The 25436-nt window shown below is 37.2% G+C and overlaps 1 protein-coding gene across 1 annotated transcript in view; it reads left to right on the forward strand.

Annotated features, from left to right (window-relative positions):
• Nucleotides 1-25436, forward strand: part of arhgap23b (Rho GTPase activating protein 23b) — an 89449-nt gene that overhangs the window by 16957 nt on the left and 47056 nt on the right. The window contains 6 exon segments of the mRNA XM_056469982.1: nt 8340-8522; nt 11350-11374; nt 11491-11583; nt 17896-17974; nt 18081-18139; nt 19152-19153. Of these exon segments, the coding sequence (XP_056325957.1) occupies nt 8340-8522; nt 11350-11374; nt 11491-11583; nt 17896-17974; nt 18081-18139; nt 19152-19153 (441 nt within the window).

Consider the following 25436-nt stretch of genomic DNA (forward strand, 5'->3'; position numbering starts at 1 on the left):
GAGACTTGTTGTGTCTATATCACTCCAATTTGACAGTGGATACACTATACCTACACACACTTCTGTCTAAACAGTTTCGAAATGTTCATTTAGCTTCATAAGTGCCCTTTAAGATATTATTATTGGCATTACCCTATAATATAACTTCACCGAAAAATTTATTTACTTCTAATTCTCATTGTCAATGCAGACTTGTTTAGCACAGCCTACTTTTATAAAAGTGAAACCATTGCTTGCCTTAAAAAAAACCTAAACCAGGACAAAAATATAGTTAATGACAAGAAATAATTATTTCATGACTCTAGACACTTTGTTAACACAGTGGCATGATACATTGAAATAATTTGCCATTTCTAAACAGAATTTGTGTGTGGGTAAATTGTACCTGCACTGGACGTTTTAAGTATACAGCAACCTCCTGCGGTTCTAGTGTTAAACAAATCTTTCAAAGTTAATTGGCTCTGAAAATGTCTAAATCAATCTAGAATTGTATCCCAAATAAATTTTTTTCCAAACTAGGTGGAGAACTATTACATTGCTAGAATATTACTAAATAAATTAGAATTTATCTAAATTTTATAAGCAATATTAATATACTCTATTTGCATGGTCGCTGATTTTCAAATACAGCTTTTCTCCTCATTAATATTTTATCTGGAATAACAAAGGCATAAGACATGACTTATTGTCAAGTAGTTGATTTGAGAAAAAAAAAATTGTTATTAAATTCAGAAGGTTTACTTTTAAATTACAAAGAGTTTTTATGCATATGTGGTTTCCTTCCCAAACTCTCAAAGAATGTTTCATTGTAATGGATGCTATTCCAAAACGAGTTATAATGCTTTTTTTGGAATAAGTTTTGGTCAATTACCCAGCACCTACAGTTGAAGTCAGAATTATTAGCCCCCCTGAATTATTAGCCCCCTGTCTATTTTTTTCCCCAATTTCTGTTGAATGGAGAGAAGATCTTTTCACCACATTTCTAAATATAATAGTTTTAATAACTCATTTCTAATAATTGATTACTTTAATCTTTGCCATGATGACAGTAAATAATATTTTACTAGATATTTGTCAAGACACTTCTTTACAGCTTAAAGTGACATTTAAAGGCTTAACTAGGTTAATTAGGTTAACTAGGCAGGTTAGGTAATTAGGCAAGTTATTGTATAACGATGGTTTGTTCTGTAGACTAATGAAAAAAAAATATATATCTTAAAGGGGCTAATAATTTTTACCTTAATTTTTTTTTTATTATTAAAAACTGCTTTTATTCTAGCTGAAATAAAACAAATAAGACTTTCTCTAGAAGAAAAAATATTATCAGACATACTGTGAAATTTGTCTTGCTCTGTTAAACATTATTTGGGAAATATTTAAAAAAGAAAAAATTAATGTAATTTTTTATTATAAAAAAATATATTTATAATAATTCTAACTTGAACTGTATATCTACACAATTACACCACTTGGAAACTCCAGTGGGAGTCAAATCCCTCATCACGTAACTAAAAATTAGATCTCTCTTTCAAAACAAATGCCATATGTGGTGTTTTGTTGGAAGACAATGGCTGATCAGATTCAGTAAAAAAAGTTTGGTCTCTGCCTTTAAAATATTCAACCCCAAATAAGAAGGAATTGAACCATATGGAAAATGCTAATAAAAAAAGAAAAGCGATTTCTAAATTTACTTTGACTTGTATTCTATTGCAGACAATATAAACAGCACATTATTGAATGTGTTCCTAGTGATTTTTGTTTATTATCATTATTAAATAAACACAGATTCCAATTTTGGATCTCGCAACACATTTCAAAAATAGTTGAAACAGTAAAGCATTTACCACTTTGTGGTAAAAGGAATGTTTCCATTCCATTTTTTTAACACTTAAATGGTGTTTAGGGACTGAAGAAACTAAGTGATTAAGTGTTTCAGGTGTAATTTTGTCCCAATCTTCCTGCAAATAAGTTTTAAGGTGGGCAACAGTACAAGGTCTTCTTTCTCGCATTTTGTGCTTCAAAATGCACCACACATTCTCTATTGGAGACAGGTCAGGACTGTAAGCAGGTCAGTCAAGTACCTGTATCCTCTTCCTCCGCAGCCAGGATTTTTGTAATGTGTGCAGAATGTGATTTTGCAATGTCTTGTTGAAATATGCAGGGGCGTCTCTGGAAAAGGCAGAATATTGTGCTCCAAAATCTCTATGTACATTTCAGCAGTAATAGTGCCATCATAGAAGTGGAAGTTACCTGTGCCAAAGGGCACTGACTCAACCCCATATCATGACAGACCCTGGCTTTTGGACTTGCTGCTGGTAACAGTCTGGATGGTCCATTTTTTCATTGGTCCAGAGCACATTTCAAATACCTGAATAACTGATTCAAATGACCACAGTAAATGTTTACACTGTATGGTGGTCCATCCCAGATGCCTCCGAGCTCAGAGAAGTCGACAGTGCTTCTGGACACTGTTAACATGGCTTCCTTTTGGCATAGTAGAGTTTTAGCTGGTATTTGTGGATATAAATACATATTGTGGTACTTGACAAAGGCTTGCCAAAGTAGTCCTTAACTCATGTGGTGGTATCGTTTATAGATGAATGACGACTCTTGATGCAGTGCTACCTGAGGGATCAGAGATCACAGTAGCTCAGCTTAGGCTTGCACTCTTTTCCTTTACGTACTGAAATTCCTCCAGATTTTTTATTTAAAAAAATTATGTTATGCGCTGTTGAAAGTCAAATATCCAAATGTCTTCCTATCTTTCTTTGGAGAACATTGCTTTTAAACATTTGTTGGCAATCCTCTACCCATATTTGCTCCTAAAAGGACTGGACCTTTCTTGGATGCTGCTTTTGTACCAAATGATTATTACAAATCAACTGTTGGCATCACCTGTTTTAAATCATATCATTATTTAATTAATTTAACTAATTATTAGCCCTATCCCACCTGTCCCAACTTTTTTTGGAATGTGTTGCAGGTCTCCCTGCTAAAAAATCTAGCTTAAACCAGCTTAAGCTGGTTGGCTGGTTTTAGCTGGTTGACCAGCCTGGTTTTAGAGGGTTTCCATCCATTTTCAACCTGGTCTTAGCTGGTCAGGCTGGAAAATGACCAGCTAAATCCAGCTAAAACCAGCTTGACCAGCTTGGTTTAAGCTGGACATAGCTGGTTTTGGCTGGGCTCCCAGCTTGTCTAGGCTGGTCAAGCTGGTTTTAGCTGGTCATTTTCCAGTCTGACCAGCTAAGACCAGGCTGGAAATGGCTGGAAACCAGCCCGGAAATGGCCAAAACCCCTCTAAAACCAGGCTGGTTGACCAGCTAAAACCAGCCTAGGCTGGGAGGTCACTAGATGTTCTCGGACCAGAGGCATTACATGGTCTATGCGCTCCCGCATGTCCCGCACGTGCTCTATAATGCTATGATGCAGAGCCTTCCATGTCTCTCTGGCCACATCCAGCAGTCTGTGGGGCTGGCACCCAAACAATAATTCAAATAAAAGCGCTTTTGCTGACATTCAGCCCTACAGTGAAAGCGGTCTTGGATGCGTTGGGTAGTATTTTCCTCTCCCAGATGTCCAGCCATCAGATGGGAGTGTGCCAACTCCATTATTGTCTCCGTTTTGGCTTTTGGGACCACCAGCAGACTTTTTTCCTCCCCCCGTCGCTGTGCTATACAATATAGCAGGCCCTTTCTGACCACGAAGTATGGGAGAGGCCCTGGAATACGCACTTCTCCATCTATTTCTCGGACTTGTTTTAGTCAGTCATCTTCCCGTTGCTCTATTCCGAACTCTCCCTCTGTGGTTATTCTCTGAAACAGATCAAAAACTGGGTTAGGATCTGAAAGTACGCACTCACCCTCTCGCTTGCTGTCTGTGGCCAGCATGACGGTTGGCTGCCCCCCTTTTCTTCGTGGACGAGCCCGTCCCCTCTGTCGCGGTCCTGCTGGATGCATCGTGGCGGATAGGAGCTGTTGGAATCTGGGACAGTCCCTCCCCAACAGGATTGGAACCGGTAAGTCTCGCACAATTCCTACTTCCATCGGCCAGGCGCCTGGACCAACTGCCACTGTTACTCTGTGTGTGGGTACGTGGCACGTCTCTCCATGTACACAGGTGATTGGCATTGTCACTTTAAAGTCAGTTCGGGGAGGGACAATGTGTGGTTGGACCAGTGTGATGGATGATCTTAAGTCCAACACCGCCATCAGCTCTTCCCCCCCCCCACCTTCACCATCCAATTGAATTTTGAGTGTTTTAATCAACCTTGTTACACCTGTGGTGTTCCCGGTCAAACGTGAGCACCATAGGAAATGAATGGGTATCCAGACTAGTCATCCATCAGACAGAAAACATCATACACACTACCCCAACTCCCTCACTCACACATTTCAGACTGAACAATGTCTTTTGCAGGTACACATCTCTTTTACATGTTTGTGCCGATCCTCCAGGCTGATCTTACAAGGAAACATAACTATTTTACGTTTTGTCAGTTTAGTGGCTAATTTGTGGTTTCGCTGCAGATATTTTATGTCTAATTCTATAAATTCATGTTAAACCCTACTTTGAAACATTGTTCACAGCTAAAGAAATGTTGAATAAAAATTTGGTGGAGAAAAATGTTTTTTGTGCTAATATAAGAGCAATTAAAACAGATTGGCCCATTTTGACCGGGAACACCAAAGTAAGGGGCAGGATGTGAATACGACACCAGGGTTAATATCTCATAATCTTAATTTTGTGGGGTTTTTAGTGAATAAGCAGGTTGCGCTTCACCAGTCAGAAACGGAGCCAGGAATCATGCCCATTCTTTTTTATCCCACAGCTCTCTGATTGCTATCACCGCAAATGTGTGTAGGTATGCTTCTATGTCATCCAGGTCGCTGAGCTTTGTAAGATGGTGGTGAGCAGTACTCCTGGCATCCGAAAGAGGCACACGGTGGCTCAATAGGCTTTCGATCACCTGCTCAGTCCTTTCCAGTCCGGCTGTGATCTTATCCGAGAGCTGTTGTTGCTGGGGCACCCCATCTGTGAGTTGCTGCAATAGTTCCTCCATTACGTTGTTTCCAGGGAGAGCGAACGAGATGACAAACTGCAAAAACAAACAAGTGTCAGCGGTTCATGGATCTTTAGTTTCACTCCTAAAAAGTGCGTATTCTTCACCAGTGTAGCAGGGTGGAGTAAAAAGGCAGACACAAGTAAGTGGACACACCCCCGAAGGGCTTTTTATTTACAGTGCTGGTGTGGTGAAAGTGTGAGGTGTGCAGGTGTCTTCGGTTAACTTCCCTTGGTCACAGAGTAGTTGTGCTTCAGGTAAGTTGTAGGTGAGATGATGGTGAAATGTTTCCCCTATTAGTCCGCGCTGCTGCGAAATGCCGATCGCCCTATTTTATCGCTCTGGGTTTTCTGTATGAGAAAGAACTGATTAGAGTCAGGGTTAGCGGAGAGGCTTCTCACAGTCTGTCTTCTTTGAGGTGTTTTTATACTGTGAGAGCTAATGAGCTCCAGGTGCAGGCGATCAGCCTGATTGTGTCCAAGTGGCTTGCATGCTCCTTTCCCAGGATGACACTGATTATGTATTGGGCGGCCCGCCACACTACACACAGTTCAGTCTTGTATCCTCTCCTTGTAAGTTCATACTTCGCAAGTTTGATACGGAAAACAAACTCCTAGAGACCAGTCAGGTAAACCTTCTGACAAAACTGCAGCAAACCAAGGCCAGACTTGAGATCCGCCTCCTAAAGGCTATGCTCAGACAAGCTGGTCTTTTCACATCAGATGAGGAAGTCTGAAATTATTTTGAGTTTTTGACTCTTTTTGAAGTTTTTGAAGTCTTTTTTTTTTATTATTAAATACATCTATATTTGAAACTTGTTATAAATATCCTTAATGTACAGTGTTTGTGTTGTAGGTCTCAGATGAGCGGACTATTGGAAGAGGATGGGGTGGGGTTTTTCTTGTTTTTAGGATTTTATTAAATATGTGTGTTTTCATTTCAAATAAATATAAAGTTATATTGACCCCACACTGGCTATTCTATATGTTGTTCTTTACATATCTACAGTTCTACATTGTGATTTCCTATCCTGTTTGAGTACTGGTTATCAGTGCTGAGTGGGGGGTGGGGGGTGGGGGGGGGCAGCTGTTACATTGCAAAACTGCCCAATTTTTCTATACCAGCCTATGTCATTTTTTTCTCCCGCACAATCATGTTCAAAACCGCCCAATCTGGCAACACTGCTGGTTATCCAGATTTAGTGATCCTGAAAAGTTCCTATCTGGATCCGATTGATCCAATCCGATGTTGCTTTGAAAAACTGGCTCAAAAAGTAAGCTGGATTACATAATCACAGATCGCAAAAAAAGGATTACTAAATGCGGATCAATTTTATCCGGATTAAACTTTTTGAATCTACCTTCCTGATCTACCTTCCTGCAAATTCAGCTCCAGTCCTAATCAAACCTGAAACAACTAATTAGGATCTGAACTGCACTTGATAATTACAGGCAGTTGGTTTGATATCGATTACAACTGAAATCTGCTGAAAGGTAGATCTCCAGAAACAGGGTTGGTCATCCCTGACATACAGGCTTTATATAAACACATAATAAATATAAAATACTATTTGGATTTTGGAAAATCAAAGCGAAACATTAACATAACAATATAATCTTGGTAACTATATATATATATATATATATATATATATATATATATATATATATATATATATATGTAATGGTCTTCAGCCTTGTCTTGGTCTTAGACTTTAAGGGTTTGAGCACTAAGTCTTTTGTTGATCCTCTCAAATCTGAGAGGTTTTGCTCCCCCATTAACTGCATATGTCAGTCTCTCCAAATCTCCAGAAAGGTAGTGAAAGTCAATTAAATTATTGTGTTTTTTCATCTTAATTTTAGATGGTTTCAAATACAACACTAACCAGCATATGACACATCTGGTCTTATACTATGTTCACACCAAAGTCGCATGTGCGAATAAATCACGCTATTCGTGCATATATAGACGTGTGAACATTTTGAGTTTACTCGTTTTATTCACGCATTAAATTCACTTCACAATAGATGCAAATTTACATCACGGGCAGGCCATCTATCTGCCTGGTGACCCTAGCTTTGTTGCTAAATGGCTAACATGGATTTTATTGAGATAATAGATGTGCTTTATGTGCTTTAGGAAGGCTAAAAAACATAGGTTTGTTTGGGGCCGTGTCTGATCCACTATATCTTTTCTGAGGTGTGTGAGTTTATAAACTCCTCCAGAAACTATACCTGAATGATTGAGGGTTTCAGCAGTGCTTCAGACTGAGCCGAGCCATTTGATGAGCTGTTGTCCAGTGTCTGCTAGAGGATTTCCCCTCAGGACACCAACAACAGGCACTAAGTCATAATCACTGTCCTACAAGAGATAGTTCCTGATTGGTTAACGAAATGCGAATGTCCGCTGAATTTCAGATTTTCTAACTTAGGCAGTTGGCCTGATATGCACGTTAATCACGTCAAGCGTTTAAAATGCTCAACTCATGCCGCTTCATTCGCGCTGCAGAATGTCTATTCACATCTTTGCATTGACTTAATTGACTTGATTGATGCTTCATGTGCGTCTGGTGTGAATGCAGTGTTAAGCTGCGGTCACACTGGGCTTTGTGTGTGCGAATTTCTGTCGTATGGCGCTGCGAAAAGGGGCGGGAATAAACAAGATGATTAGACATTTAAAAAAGCAAAAGATTGCTCCATATTTTAAATTTCTGTCCAGAGAGGTCCTGTTTTGATCCTCGATTGGTCTCACGCAGTCAAGTGATGTGATTTCGCAGGTCAGAGTTCACCAAGCTTGAACTTTGCACCGCAGCGAACTGCGAAACTTAACGTATGACCCTGCGTTTCCAGTCTGACGCATTCGCGTGCGTATGAATGGAAGTCTATGGGAGGAAAAGCCCAGTGTGACCGCAGCTTTAGAATGTAGTGAGGAATTCTGTCACATTGAAGAACCATATCATACCACCCATACCAACAAATTTACTTTTATTGTTTTTGTTTCTGATTTCTAAATATTCCTTCTTTTTTTGCTCCTCATCAGTATGTAAGTCTTGTTCTAAGGTAGATTTTTTTGTGTCATAAAGACCAATTTAAAAAATTAAAAAGGGGATTTTTCTCTGTATACTCAGATCTTTTTGCTTCACTTAAAATATACTTTCCAAAGATATTCTTTACATTGCTGTTCAAATGCGTTGCATGCGCAAAACTATCCTTGTAACTGTACTGCCAAATTGTTTGTATGTATTACCTTTGTCATCACATTATTTTTTTGTTTTTGACAGGGTAAAGGTTACAAAAATGAAGGATTGTCATCTAGTCAGAAGACACGACTTGTGTCAGGGGAGACCATGGCCTGGAGGGGTCCTCTCACAGTGGTCCTGCGGAAGAACTCTCTGGGCTTTGGTTTCACATTGCGCCATTTCATAGTCTATCCACCAGAGTCTGCCTTTAACACTAACCTAAAGGTAAAAAAATTAGTTTTTTTTTTTAATTAAATCCTAATAGAACTTTATTTTGTATGCTGACAGCTTATTGTTACCATGTTTGTTAAGCTTTTTGGCTTTGTAAGACAGTGTAACAGATCATTACACTTAAGTGCAAAGTTGCAGCATTTTTAATGATCAATTGTAAAAGAAAAGGAATATATAAATATAACCTAGTTTGATTTTTAAAAACAAATTAAAGAATTTACCAAAATAAATGCAATCATAATTGAAAAAAGTGATAAAGGTAACTTTTTGCTAAACCTGCCAATGGCTGGGGAGAACATGCAAACTCCCAACAGAAATGTCATCTGGGACTTGAACCTGCTTGCTTTGAGGTGACAGTGCTAACCACTGAGCCACCATGCTGCCCCTATTGCTTAACTTTGAAGAAAAATTTTAAACAAACTGATAAATGGATTTGTTAACTTTAATTTTAGATCCCCCCCCCCCCCCCCCCCTTGTTTCTTTGAATCAAATTAAGTCATTTTAGTAGGCATAGGCATCCTCTTGTTTCACGGCAATTTCCATTACCTCATTTTAAAGCAGGACTCTTGTAACATTCTTCTCACTAGAAACACAACTGCTAAAATACAAAACTGTTCAACCATACATGGGTTACTACTCACCCCTTTCCGATACTCATACACTACGGCCAGTTAAGTTTATCCAAATTCATCTTTAATGTGGATAAAACCCATGTGGAACCTGTGGGAAAACATGCATGCAAGCTCCGGCCTAAATGGCTACCGGCCTAGCTGGGACTCGAACCAGCAACCTTCTTGCTGTGAGGCGACAGTGCTAAGCACTAATCTTTTTTTTTTATCTGTGGAAGCTATTTCTACTTAAGCAATGGTTTACTGCTGCTCTCTCTTTAAGGACTGGAGAATGCCTCCCAAACTGTTCCATTTCATTTTAGACAAAACTGTGTTTATGAGAATAAAATAGAATTTTGAGGTAGGGGGTAGGAGAAGAGGTAGATGCTTATAAAATTAATGTGTAATTTAATAAATAATATATTTTTCGATAACTTCCAATCACAGCTGTATCTAGCACAACCGCAGGAGCGATCCGAGCTGATGGATTTACGCCATGCTTATTCTTAATTTTCTTTCGAAATACATGAAGGTAAAAAAAAATATTCTAGTAACATAAACAGTGTGTATCTTATGGGAACAAAGCACATAGTTTAGTTATTTTGAAAAATAATTATCATTGCCGTCTCCATAGACATCCGTGTGTATTTTACAAACCTTAAAGGGTATGTTTTGCTTGTAGTTATATGTATTTGAATGTCTGAAACCTAAAATAAATGTTATTTGTTTGAAAGCATGGATAAATTGTGATTTATGACAAGTGCTGCGTACCTTTTTCTGTGCCTCAGCGCGCGCCGTCAGATTTGAATTTTAGCAGTTGATGAATTGTGCTCTGAACATTATAATCACACCAGTGTGATTGTACTCTTCAGGGACCAGCTAAGGGTGAACACACTAGAAAGATTACACATAAAAGAAGAAAAAAAGAAAAAAAATCAAATTTAAGGACTTTTTAAAATATTATATAAAACTTTTATTTTTATTTTATTTTGTATGGCATATAGTATAGTAATCTAAGAAATATTGTATTGGTATGTTTGCTTAAAGCCCATTATCAAAGCTGAAATGATGCCTCTTTTAAATATCATCTATTCACATCTTAGATGTCATATTTAACCTTACATTTTAACTTATTTGAATGATCTGATGTTCAATATTCAGGTTAAGAAATTCAAATAAAGAAAATCAAATTCAATACAATTTTTAAATGCTTATAATATTCTGTTTTATTAAATTACAATTGTTAAATTAAAATGAACACAATTCAAATTCAGATTGTTTTGGCATGTTTTCAGCTCCATACAAAGCTTATTGGTTTCTTTTATTATTTTACTAATTTTATTTTATATTTTACTTGGTTGTAAAATATATTATTATATATAAATGTATATTATATTTTACTAAGTTGTATTCTTTTACTTACGGTAAGAGAAGTGTCTCCAAACAAAATTAAGAACAAAGTTAGCAGAAATACTCTTTGTTTATATGCCTAAATAAGACAAATAAACTGAATTAAATAATAATAATAATAATAATAATAATAATAATAATAATAATGATGATGATGATAACAATATAATTAATGGGTATTTCATATAAATTGTATGGTATGTTATGTTATTACTGTTGTAAAATTACATTATTACTTTACAGACAAAAAATATATAGCATTATTTTTCATTATGTTTCAAAGTTCAGACAAAGTGTGAGCAGATTTTCTCCTTATCTCATAACAGGAGGTTTATGACATTAATCCTCCATGGTTTGTGATAACATTATACTATTTACCTAAAGACTGTGACAACAGAGCAGAGAGCCGTGTTCACCCCATGCACTGTGTCTCAGGGGGTGTCTCAGTGTACTGTTTAATTCTTTTAAAAATGTTTTAAATTATTTTAGTTTCTTATTTTATATTGTACTTGCGCAGCAACTGCCAAAAGAAAAATAAATAAATAACATTCATTTACTTTAAGAGGAATCGTCCATGCTTAAGTTAACCAGAAATGTTCTTTTTCTTTATTTGTATAAATAAGCAGTAGTTTAGCAACTACTCCAAATGCACAGTATAACAACGCACTTGGGAAATGCACTGACTATATGCACTGCAGAAGTAGCTGGACTGAAATTCATAGGACTCCCCCTAGCTTTAAAGGTCAAATTACAATATATTCTTCAGAAATTAAACTGACTTCAGACATTTCCTTCTTTTTCAGGATGAGGAGAATGGCAATAGCAAAGGTAAGTGGAATGAAATCTTCAGATATTGTAAATCTTTTTAATAGTTAAAATAATATAGTTTTAGTATATTTAAGTTTTAGTGATTGCATTTATAGTGGTTGTATGCTCTTGTTCAGGAGGTCAACAGTCTCGTCTTGAGCCAGTGGATACTATCTTTGTAAAGAATGTGAAAGAGGAAGGCCCTGCCCATCAGGCAGGCCTGTGCACAGGTAGGAAAACATAGTATGCCAATAAGAGAGAGAATTATGATTCAACATTTTGTGGATTTGACAGATTGCGGTGATAAATTATGTGTGTGTATTTGTTTATTGATTGCACCTCTATGTGAGAATTTTATGTTTGTGCTGGATCGCCTTTATTGAATTACCCTAATTAAACTAAGATAAACCAGGATCCCCCTTCGCTATATTTCTTAGCTAGAGTTTAGTTAAAGGATCATCTTTATAATGTTTTTGCAAAAAGAATAAATTAGATTCATACTTTACCACACAGGGTAACTTTGGGTTCTGGAAAATGAAGTCAATGTCCACTCCAGAGAAGATAAGTAATAAAATATACTTTTATTAATAAAATAAAATCCAGTGAAAAAGTAGAATAAACAGAAAACAAAATCCTTTACTTTATCCTCTGTTGAGGATAAAGGGCAACCAACTTCAGTATAGAGAAGTCAGAAAGCGCAAAGCTGGTTTGTATATTTCAGCTTTTATACTCATCATGCATAGGTAAAGATCAACTCTGGGAGCGTGTTTGGAGACAGGGTTCAGAAACAGAGTATAGATCATTCATAAACACAGGTGCATAACCTAATTAAATCAAAGAGCATGCTTATTAATTGAACAGTGAGGAAATCCCTTGAGCAAACAGATTCATTGTCTTACAAATATATTATAAAACAAAAATCAACATTTAGGCAGTTTTATCATCAGCCTGTGTATAGTGTGCCTACACATTCTTGCACTGAGAGTCATGTGTTTAAACTGAGCAGTGAGGTCAGCCAAAGTTCCTTTAGCTGGTTTGTTTGTTCCGTGCGCCCTCAGGCGGAGGCGCCTCTCCTTTCTCTTATGCTTGGCTTCATCATTAGGAGTTGTGCTTTTACTCATTGGAATATCAGAATACATCAGTGATTTTTTGTGTCTCATATGATCAATGTCATCAGACACAACCAGTTGAATGAATAAACAATGTCACAAACAGCGTTAGGTGTAATTAACGGATTACTTTCCATTCATTCATTCATTTTCCTTCAGCTTAGTTCCTTTATTTATCAGGGGTCACCCCAACCAAATGAACCACCAACTTATCCAGTATATGTTTTATGCAGCGGATGCCCTTCCAGCAATCACCCATGCACTCTCACGCACACTTATACACTATGACCAATTTAGTTCATCTGATTCATCCATACCGCATGTCTTTGCACTGTGGGGGAAACCATAGCACCCAGACGACACCAACGCGAACATGGGAAGAACATGCAAACTCAAACAGCCGGGCAACCGGGATTCGAACCTGCAACTGTTATGCTGTAAGGCGAAAGTGCTAACCACTGAACCACTGTAACTTTCAATTTTTACGCAATTTCAGTAACTCATTATGTACGGTCTTAAATATAAATTCAGCAGCAATAAATTATCAAGACGATACACATCGTTAAGAAAAAAGTATTGAATGAGAAATTAGTTAATATTATTATTATTAATATTATTATTCTGATATTTTTCAACTAAAGAATCTTACATTTGTCCACTGCACATGCTTAAGAAACAATTAATTGGACAAGAAACTAGTGACAATATAAGTTTATGTAAGAAAAATGGTGTTGCAAATGTTGATGTGTTTTGATACATATAATCCTTAACTTTTCTTTGGTATTAAATTTAATAAGGTTAATGACTATGTTTGTTGAATTTAAAGAATTATTTATTCATTTTCCTTCGGCTTAGTCCCTAATTTTGAAGACGTCACCTGGAACACTACTGGGAAATGCCCATACACCCTCTCATTCACACACACATACACACACTCATACAATACAGCCATTCTCCATGTCTTTGAACTGTGGGAGAAACTGGAGCACCCGAAGGGAATCGCATGCAAACACAGGGAGAACATGCAAACTCCACACAGAAATTTCAACTAGCCCAGCTGGGACTCAAACCAGCAACCTTCTTGCTGTAAGCGACAGAGCTAACCACGAGCCACCGTGCTGCCAATTCAAAGAATTGAAATAAATTGATTTCTTTGTATGTGCATTGAGATTTATATGGATTTAAGTGGTACTGATCCAGGAAAAAATACTTTGTGAAATTAAATTATTTTTCAGTCACTGCAGTTTAAATCCAAATTTTAATAAAAGTAATTAATTACTTTTTAAAGTATTTAGCCAGTGGAGGATTGACCGGTAAATCAAGAGCTTTGCTTTTCGGCTCAGCTCCTTCTTTACCACAACAGACCGGTACATCGGCCGCATTACTGCTGCCGCATCCCCGATTCTCCTGTCAATCTTATGTTCCATCATTGCCTCACTTGCGAACAAAACCGCAAAATACTTGAACACCTCCTCCTGGGGTAAGGACTTTCCTCCAACCTGGAGATGGCAAACCACTTTTTTCCTCGAACTTGGAGGTGCTGATTCTCATCCCAGCTGTGTCACACTCAGCAGCAAACTGTCCCAGTGCATGGTGAAGGTCCATGTTTAATGAAGCCAACAGAACAACATCATCTGTGAATAACAGAGATGAAATCCTGTGATCTCCTTTTTTATTCGCATTCACACAAGCACTCCTACACTACAGCCAATTTTGTTTATCCAATTCATTTATAGTACTGGTCTTTGGACTGTGGGGGAAATCAGAGCACCTAGAGGAACCCATGCGAACACAGGGAGAACATACAACCAGTGACCTTTTTGCTCTGAGGTGACAGTGCTCCCTTAGAGTTTGTGGTGAAGGCAGAGTGTCCCAGACTGTCAGGGCTCAGATTTGTGCACCTGGAGAAGGAAACTAATCTTTTTTTATTGAAAATTTGGTTACCGCTGGCCCAAAAGATTTATTTGGACGGCTTATTAATTATATGTAACCCTTGGCTATAAGATAATAGAATAAAACCTGACTACGCCACCTAGGTTAATACTCAGAAACATATTTAAAAAAATAAATAAATAATAAAACACACACACACACCACAACTTGTTTGATTAACACAAAAAGTTACAATATGAAGGACCTTGCTGGTTCATTTTTGATTAAAGACAGATGTGACTTGCATAAAAAAAATAATAATAATAATAATTCACCATGGCATACTCCGTATTAAAAACAGGACACTGCTAAACTAAATGAAGGACACTAGCAAATAGGGGACACTCCTCACAGCAAGTCAGTGTATAAAGATGATTAAAGCAAGTGACAAATCACACCCATACAATTCAACAAACCCCCTTCAATTCAGCATCAATATTTCAGCTCATCTGTCCACCTGTGGGTATACACACAGACTAACTCACAGGAAACAAACTGCACAAAAATCACAACAAAAAATTCCCAATGCAGCGTAATGATTACGTGGAATATGGACGTTAGATCAGGATCAAAATACTGTGCATAAAAATAGTGTCACCATAGTAATTAAAGGGATTTCCGCAAGGAGCTATCGCAGCAGATGAGACAGTTTTTAAAAGGCAGCCGCAAATAAATGCAATGAAACAACAGCTAGCACCTTCAGGCCGCACCTAAAAAAGTAAGAGAGAGATAAAGGATTTAAAAAAAAAAAAAAAGGGGGGGGGGGAAGCCTTCTTTAAAACCCACAAACCCAGAAAACTGTTTTTCTTTAGAACCCTTCTTTAAAACTTCTTACCACCTAGATGAGTTTCATGGGCTAGAGCAGACTTTCACTTCACACACACTCACTGTTCAAATAATAAAAGGTATTCTTTAGACTATCACTTAAAACTAACAAGAAACACTAAAAACAAACAACTCACCCAGGCTAGAGCAGACTTTGCAATCAGCATCCATCATTTCGCGCACACACACACTTTCCAAATGATCAAAGCATTTTTTAGACTATCACTTAAAACTAGCTAAAAACTAAAAAGCAAACAACTCACCCACAGACCAGGGACTAAGGGAACTGATCACTGACCACAAAGGCTTCACCTGCACTCTGGAAGTCAAAGGCAACACCCAGACAGATGCCTTTTAAAAGGCTGAAAATCCACGCACTCCCAATAATGAGCTGCACAGATGTACACAATAAGGTGTATTCTGTAATAGGTGTTTCCTGCCCTCAGTGTGTCACTACAACATTCTAAAAATAAAATCCGTTACATATATATTGATAATTATAAAGAATGATGTAGAATTAGAGTCTTCCTGGTAGAACCTTGGCTGAAGTTTTCATTTCTGCAGCGATCTACAAAGGCTAGATTGCTGGTGATGAAGACATTATTGTTGACGCTTTAAAAATTATTAATTAACTATTTGCTAATGCTCAATAAATGATTCATAGTGTGCAGATATTATAAAGTGTTACCATTCTATTTTGTTCTTAATCACTCTGTTGTTCATTTCTTTTTTTCTGTTTAGAATACAACTAAGCATTTAATTGTCGTTTATAAGGGATTTGCATAAATAGCCCTCACTTGAGACTGGGTAACAAAACTGTAGGAAGAAGTTGTGTTAAAATGCATTTAATAACATACAGAGAAACTGTTACATGCCTGAAATAAAATAAGATGCATAAATAATCATTTGAAAAGTTTATTAATAATTTACTTACTTATTCTGAAATATCTTTAAAAAACCACCAACTTAACAAGGTGTCACATTTACTGCTGTTTCTGTGTTTATTTCTATTTAGTTTTGTGGTTCATTTCTCATGCCTTGTATCTTTAGTTTCCCAGTTTGTCGCTATAGTTATTTATTGTCTCCACCCCTTTTCTCTTTATTCTGTTTAGCCTGATTGTTTCCCTGCACTATATATACCAGTTTGTGTTTGCCTCTCATTGTCTTGTTTTGTTACTTCCAAAATGCCATTGTGGTTCCTGATTTGTTCTGCTTTTGTTTTGTTAGGTAACAAGTTACTAAATAATGTAAAATTTTTAATTTGGATCTTCACTTTGTTTTTTATCCTCTGCATTTCACAATGGATTGTGAACAAAAGAAGAACAGAATTTTTTTTTTTTTGATCCAGCAGTATTTTTTTAGTTCATGGAGTGGTGCTTGGTGCATTTTCACATCTGGCTCCTAATAGCCTTCCTGATAAATTTTGAGGTTCAGGCATTTTGAGATATTGCAGCTCCAATTCATCAGCTCCAAGAGCGAAGAATCCTTATTAACACCTCTAGCTCCCATAATAAATTGAATCTTATTGCTGTTGCAATGGCAAGTAGCTTCTTTGTTTTTTATTTATTTATTTAAAAAGAGCATTAAAGCTGAGATACAACCTGAAAGACAACAATACAACACTTACTATCCTAATCATCAGCACTTTTAATAGTTTATTTACAGACTTATAATATACTGTTGTTCTACTGGAGTTTTCATTCCAAAATAGCCACCGTGTGACACTAGCAGCATCTAGTGGCTGTTTCCCAAATCGCACTAGAGTGTCGCCTCTTGGTGATTCTATGCTCTTTGGTGCTGCTTAGGGGCCGATCACACCAAACTCGCTTTTTGCATTGACAGGCGCCTTTTTTGAATGATTTACTAACGGCCATGAGCATTGTGCATGCTGCTTAGGGGCTGATCACACTGAATGTGCTTTTGAATGATTTACTAACGGCCGCGAGCGTTGTGCATGCTGCTTATGCGACCTGTGCGCCTCGTGTTTTAAACGCCTGATGCGCCTCGTGTTTTTGCCGTTGTGTGACGTGCGCTCGTAGTTGAAAAAAGTCAACTCTGAACGGAAAAAGTGTGTTATGTCAGTCACGACTTTTTCATTCACCAATCAAATGAAAGTAGACGCGGGGTTTCCGTTCAGGTGCCTGCAGTGTTTGTGTTTTTGTGTTGTCAAGACAACTACGGAGAATTTTGAAGATGAAGGAGAGACTTGTGGTTGCTGTTTTGAGTAATCCGGTGCAGTATGAATCACAAATCTTGAATACTACAATATTATTACATTTTTAAATCTATATTAATATCAGCAGCAACACTCACTCACATTAAACAGCTGATTCGGTGCATATCTAGCAACATAAAAATCGCATCATGCTTCTTTTTCTCTTGTCAACAAAAAGGCAGTGTGGTGCGGCTTAAGTTGTTAGAAAGATAAAGCGAGTTTGCTGTGATCGGACCCTAAGAATCAACATCACTGGATGTCTGGCCTATTGTCCAAGAATTTAAGAATTAAATGACCCCTTCCTGCAAGGTCAAGTGGTCAAGACCGAAAGTCATCAATAACAAATTTTGCACAGTGAATGATAATTCTCTCTCCCATATTTGAAATATGTCATGCCTTTACTCACTTCATCAGCAAAAAAAAAAAAAAAACCAATGATAAATGTATGTGCTTTTTCTTAGGTGACAGACTGGTGAGGGTGAACGGGCAAAGTGTGCTGGGGAAAACATATTCTCAGGTCATAGCATTGATTCAGAATAGGTGTGGCTACTTTAACTATATATTATTTAATGAGCCATATTTGTAAGTAAAAGTACATTTGTGTTCAAAGCGAATATGTGCTTCATAACCACATTTGTCTGTTTAGTGAGAATGTGCTGGAGTTGTCCATCATGCCTAAAGATGAGGATGTGCTACAGCTGGTAAGTTTGAGCATAACATTTCTTCTTTCTTCACCTTTTCACCAGTTATGGTTGGTTAATGTTGGTTAATGTTTAATTAATGAAATCCGAAAGCACATTTTCAAATTTGCTTAGGGTAACTCTAGTTGTAATTCACTTTATATTATTGTAAACATTATTTTATTATTATTATTTCCTTTGACTATTCCCTTATTTATTAGGGGTTATTTATCACAGCGGAATAAATTGGCAACTGCTGTGGCATGTTTTTCGCAGCGGATGCCCATACACTCTCATTCAAACACATATACACTATGGCCAATTTAGTTTATCTAATTCATCTATACCACATGTCTTTGGACTGTGGGGGAAACGAGAGCACCTGGAGAAAACCCACACAAATAAGAAGAGAACATGCAAACTTCACACAGAGCACAACTGTACAATTACAAACATAAAAAATCTAGGATATTTTTTAACAATGTATTATTTAAAAGTAATTAGCTGCTTAAGCTTTTAACAGTTTTATGAGGCAAAATTGTATTTTATCAGGTCCAAGAAATGAAATAAATAGCCAACATTGCATTAATAATTAACAGCAACATCAACAATAGTACAGTACAAAAATAACAATTGTAATACACTTTAAACTAATTTATTGTAATAAATCAACTGTACAACAAAACGGTGCCTGAACCAATACTTTTGAACCACAAAATTATGGTGGAAGACTCCATAAGAAGATATTTTATTTGACAAAATCTTTTAAAAAATTATTTTAATAGAATAGAATAGAATTTAAGTCTAAAGTGAACATCAATTCATATTTTATATATTGAATTAAATTAATATATTTCCTTTGCTCATTTGTTGGTTAGCATGTAGATTTGCATTATGAAATTACATTAGCTTACTACTACCCTGTGGAAAAGCTGTCATCAAAATACTGAACTCCTTTTTTCTTGTGTCTATGTTTACGTGGTTATCAGTTATCTAATGGATTGCCCTAATCTGAATAAGATAATAATATGATCAAGGTGTTTACATGAGTTGTTTTTTAAATGTTCTTTTCATGATCCTGTCTTACATTTTATAGTCAAAAAACTGGGGACTGTCACCATGGGGAAGATAAAAAAGTAGATATTAGAAATTAGTTAAACTATTATGTTTAAAAATGTGTTTATGTTTAAAAATTAATGAAGGCAAAACTAAACGAGTTGAATATGACTTACATGAGCGTGAATGAAAACTACATTTGATTATGTTACATCTGTTCTTTGGTACTTGCCGACTGTTTGTTAATTCAAGACTGCATTTCCTAATGTAAAACTATGTACACTACATTACTGATTAATTATGATTTCTGCATAGCCGAGGACTTACTGTATTAAAAGTGTTAAAATCGCTATTACCTGTGTCAATTTAGGCGTCAACCTCTGACGAATGCGGGGAACTAGGCTAATGCGCTCAGCACTGTCGCTGACAGGGAGAGTGAGTGCACGCGGGAGCAAGTGCCCGAGAGACACCTAGAGCGTGCAGAGAGAGGCCTCGGTCATATCTCCGCAGTCTGCCACCGATGGCTGATCTTGCTTCTCCATGGAGTTTTGACACAAAAATACACATCCAAATTTAGGGGGGCCAGAGTGGGGGGCCAAGCTTGTTGACACAGGGACTGGTGGAAGAGTGCTCTTTTAATGAAATTTGATACCACTAATTAATTGGAAAAAAAAAACTCTGCATTTTGTGCCGCAAATGTGTCATTAAGTTTGACGTGTTTCCCCTATACACGCAACTTTTGTAAAGCATCTGCTTCACGTTGCAGTGTCAGAATCATTGCTTGTAAAATACGCTTTAGAATGCTTAATTTAAGCAAATTTGATGAATGCGATCATGCGTGTGGATCTGAAGAGAGTCGCTCTCGCTCACCGAATGCGCTGTACTTGCACGTTGCGTGCGCCCTATTCGCCTGTCCGTATTTCTCAAAGTTGTTAAGGATTAAATGTTTAGAGATGGTGTGACCATGCATACCTATGTGTGCCTTTGATGCACCCCTTGATGCTTCTTACGTCCTTGTCACAGCACCAGTGGCACCGAAATTCATATGCTGTTTTGATCCGGTACATACCGGTTACAAAGGTAGCGGTGCTATAATGGCATCAGGTAGTCTCATCAGATGTAGAGCTTCCAAAAGATGAGGCAAATTCAGAACTCAGATCTACGTCTGAGTGCAGTTCAACGGTATAGACAATAGAGATCTATTGCTTGATTTATACAGATACAGCAAACTTTCTGAAAAGAAAGCAATACTTTTCTGAAAGGGCCTGATCAGTGTGGGAGGAAGGCTGCAGCTTGGAATGGATACCCATGGATACTATCTGCTAGCTGCTAAACATAGGTATTGTGAATTGTTGATTCAAAGGTGTTGTGAGAGGAGTTTGCATTTAGGTAAAAAAGATACACTCATGCAGGTCAGATAAAGATTCTAGATCTTTAAGGATAGACAGCTTGTCAAAAATATAATTAGAAGGTAGTCACCCTTGCCAAGAGACCACTCACGGTAAAGACCAGCAATGGTACCAGTAAAGCCTACATAGTAGTCACCTCGAGGCATGGGCTCTGGGTCCGGCTCCCTCACATTTGCTGGAGAGCGGCGCACTGTCAAATTCCATGACAGGTCTTCTGGTCTGGTCATACACAGCATTTCTCTCCTCAGCTGTCTTCAATGACTTAAAACGGGGGCAAAGAAACATTCCAAGCTTGTGGGTGAAGCTGATAGGCGTTTTCTCATTTAGCAGCTGCATAGCCTTTGCCCGAATATAAACCATGTACTCCGAATCACCGGTTTGGGGCTTGTAGGTGTAGGGTCTTAGGTCTTAGGGAAATTAGCTCTTAGGGAATTGAAGATTACTTTAAAGGGGACTTCAAAAGAATCAACTCTTTAGATCCAAACAAATGAATCATCCAGCATTCGTTCGAACAGACAGTTGACTTCAACTACAGATATTGCTATCCAGAATATAATAAAAACCCTTTAATTTTTTAAGCAGGGTGACAAGATCTAAGTTTAAGGCAGTATATTCTTAAAACAAATAAAACTTTTATTGACTATTCTAACAGAAACTAACATTTAACACAAACATGTGCACACGCGCATTCATACAGATCGTAGTGAAGAGTAAAGAAAGGAAAAGAAGAGTTTGAGAGGGTGTAATGATGTAAAAACCTTGGAAACATTCCTTTTGTGATGTGGAGAACTTCCTCTGTTGAGTTGGGTTCCCTCATGGATTCGCAGGTGGTCGTTCTTTGTCCTGTAAGGCTTGGAGTGGAGTGGAGTCTGAAGGTTCGAGTTTGAGGCAGCAAAAGACTGTAGTCCTGTTGACTTCTGGTTTCACAGTGCATTAAACTTAACTAGACTCTCGATGGAAAGAAAAGAAAAGAAAAGAAAGAAAAGTAACAGAAATGGGAACGTTTGGCTGTGCTGTTATCCCATCTTAGTCACAATTTGCGTTTGTTTGATGGACCTGAAGAGCAACTGTCCTAAGCTGGAACGGGACTTGGGATAAATCCTGGATTACTGTAGCGGAGTGAATTCTACTATATTTCTAACCATAATTTTACGCTTATGCATGATTAATGCATTGTAAAACATATACAGTTTTTAGTGTATCACAGGAGTCGTGTAGTAAAATAAATTTTGATGATGTGTTGATTTGTAATATAACAGTTTCAGGAAGGATTTAATTGTCTCTGGAAGTAAAGTTTGTTTTAACCATTTGCTCTGGAGTTAACTTGGATGTTGACTGGGTCGGGTCATACAATTATCACATGTGCGTGAATTGATTCTCTGAACAGCAACAAAGGAGAACCGTAGTCTGTGTGGCTACTTCATTCAATTCAATTCGCCTTTATTTGTATAGCACTTTTACAATGTAGATTGTGTCAAAGCAGCTTCACACAGAGGATTATAGTAAATTGAAACAGTGTAGTTCAGTTTTCAGTTCAGTTTAGCTCAGTTCAGTGTGGTTTAATAATTACTACTGAGAGTCAACACTGAAGAGCAAATCCATCGATGCGCAGCTCTACAGATCCCGAACCATGCAAGCTAGTGGCGAGGGAAAAACTTCACCAATTGGCAAAAGTGAGGAATTAAAAAATATTGAGAGAAACCAGGCTCAGATGGGCATGACCATTTCTCCACTGGCCAAACGTCTTGTGCAGAGCTGCAGTCAAGGCACCGGAGGCTGGAAGCTTGACCTCAGCGAAGACTCGTCTGTCCCTGGAGTGACGCAGGAATCAGTCTCATGCTCTCCACTCCTCCATGACCACCACAGCAGCTGCTCAGGATATGGCCTGGTCCAGGATAGAAAACCTTGGGATCATCTCGTCACTGGTCTTGGATCGAATCAGTGGTGCTGCGCAGTCTGAGGGCCTCGGGATGTGTATCCCCAGGTGAAAATAGAGAAAAAAGAAAATACTTCATGCCTCTTAGGGCTTCTGTCTCCTGCTGATTTGGACTGGTGTTGATTTGGTGTTGTGATCAAAGGGATTCATTTATCTACGTCTGCGTCATTAAGTTCGTACACAGTGTTTCTTCAGTGTAAAAAACCAAAGCAGGACCAGCTGAATAGTTGGATATATATTACCCTCCATCTCTTCACTTGCAGTTTTAAAAGGCAACAAAAACTCAGTAACTGTCACAACAACACATCCAGCTAAATGCCATCCATTTGGTGGAGCTGATGTTTCTCCTGCAAGGCCTGTTGGATTTTACGGTACTGTTTACTGACTTACTGCGTCATTTCAACTTTACTATTTCACCAGATTTTACATTCCTGTATTACAGTGTGTGGGAGATTTTTTTCAGGTATGTCACAAGGCTTTTTGCACTTTACAGCGATATCATGTACATTGCGCATGTATGTTGGCGTAGTCTCTTTTACAATTAAATGTGTGTTTAAGAACGATGTTTATGATATGGGCTGTGCACGGCATCCACTTAGCTGTGAAGGGCAGCTTTTATGATAGTGGAATCAAATTCAGCGGTGCTTATAACATATGGCTCTATAATTTCCAGGTGTCATTAATGAAATGACCAGTAAGCGCAGTGCATGCTTGTTTGTTTATCAAATCAGTCCACATGTCAGTGGAAATAGCTATGCCACAATCCAGAGCTTTATTTATCTTCTATAAGAGGATTTCTTTTTTATTTTACTTTTGTGGTTGCTTTGGCTCTGTCGCAAACAGTTCAGCTGTGAGGGAGTTGCTGCTGGCATCCACACGTCCTCAATAGCTTGATCTCAATAGCTTGATGGGGATGGGGTCCTGTAATTCAATGAGTCATGTAGTCCAATTATGCAGAGATTTTTAAGTGAGCAGGTCAGGATCTAAAGGAGCTTTAGAAGTCAACCAAAGAGCCCAATCTTCAGATTTTCTTCACTGACAGAGAAATAACCTGAAAGTGCATAGTTGAAGGAGCAGACTGGTGGGGCAGTTTCTGGGAACAGCTTGTAAGTTTAAAAAAAATTGTACTTTAAGAGAACCTTGGGCAATGATAATCAAGTAGAGTCTTTTTTGAATATTTATCAAGCAACCCAATTTTGCAATTTAAGCCTTACTCGAGTCAAGACATATGACTCAATTTCTCCATCTCTGATGGATAGACTATCGTAGAATAACATGCACTTAGAAAAACTCATCCTAAACAAATTTTGACACCTAATTTATTTATATTAGTGGTGGGCCATTACCGGCGTTAACGTGGTGCGTTAATTCAAGATTCTTATCGCGCGATAAAAAAATATCGCCATTAATCTATTCTAAAAAAAAAAAAATATATATATATATATATATATATATATATATATATATATATATATATATATATATATATATATATATATATATTGGGATTGGGAGCTGGGTCTATTCTACGCAAGCTATGATGACTTTCACCTTGATATTTTAGCGCAGATGTATACCTGACCGATGAGCCGTCTGACAAAAAAGTGCCCCTCTGAATCAAATCTGCAGGATGCCTGACTTTAACTGCAGTTCGGCAGTTTCACTTTAACTCATGAACATTTCATTCATACTGCTGTGACAAACTGGGGTATTAGATGCAAATAATGAGAAAGGACTGGTGAGAGTGTTATGGAATTTAATAATGCAGGACAAATGGAAAGAAATAAACTTCCGCATTTCGCGATGTGTGGTGTGTTTGTGTGCATCTGTGTCTCTGTGCGGTCCTTTACTGACAGTCACCTGTGTGGATCTTGTCAGAAAATATGGCGAAAAGTCCCACATGACGGTAATAGTTTGTCAGTAATGCCACTAATATATGTATACTCCACGTCTTATTTCCATTTATGTTTAGTTCAGTTATGACTTTAGTTGCATTAAGGTAATCAAAAATCGCTGTTTACATGGTAGACTACTAATGAAAGTATTGTTTTAATCATATTAAAATCATATTAAAGTATTGTTGCCCATGTAAACATACTCATAATGTAATAAACATAATGTTTGACACATCGTCAGGGCTCTTTGAACTTGCCTTTGTGAAGCAGCATTTTCTGTATCTACACCAAAGGCAAGTATGAAATCGCTGTTTGGAGCATATGTAGGGCTACAGTTCAAAATTCATGTTTAACTGAATAAACAGTTAGTAAACACAAGTACATTTTATTGAACATCATTTATTTTCATTATCAATTATCATACTAGAACAGTTTCTTAAGCACTTTGTGCTGCATTTTGGAAACAGGAGCATTATATATATATATATATATATATATATATATATATATATATATATATATATATATATATATATATATATATATATATATATATATATATATAATAAACCCTCTAAATCCATCTGACCTCTTTTCTTGTAAATGTGCATTTTCAGGCTCCTATAATTAGGTTCAGAAGTTTCATTTTATAGATAATAAAAAGGTTATTATCTAGTAAATAAAATAACTTTTTTTTTTAAAAATGTCACTTTAGACAATTCTTTGGTTTTTATTAAGGTAGATTTTCTTTTGCGTCAAAACCAGCTAAATCCACTTGTGCTTTTTCCCCCAAAACCTCTAAATCCACCCATTGGGACAAGACATTGTAATTATTTGAAAATCTCTAAAGATGCTATTACAAATTATTTTCTGAAACATAAAACACATTACACACTATCAAGTAAGTGGTGGTTTATTCCGCTGTGATAAACTAGGAAAAAAGCAGAAGGAAAATTAATGAATGAAATGTAAACACTGCAAACATTGTGAACTAAGCTTGGTAGATTCAAACAATGAAGTGTAAAA

Source organism: Danio aesculapii, chromosome 12 (genome assembly GCF_903798145.1).
Source record: "Danio aesculapii chromosome 12, fDanAes4.1, whole genome shotgun sequence".
NCBI lineage: Eukaryota > Metazoa > Chordata > Actinopteri > Cypriniformes > Danionidae > Danio > Danio aesculapii.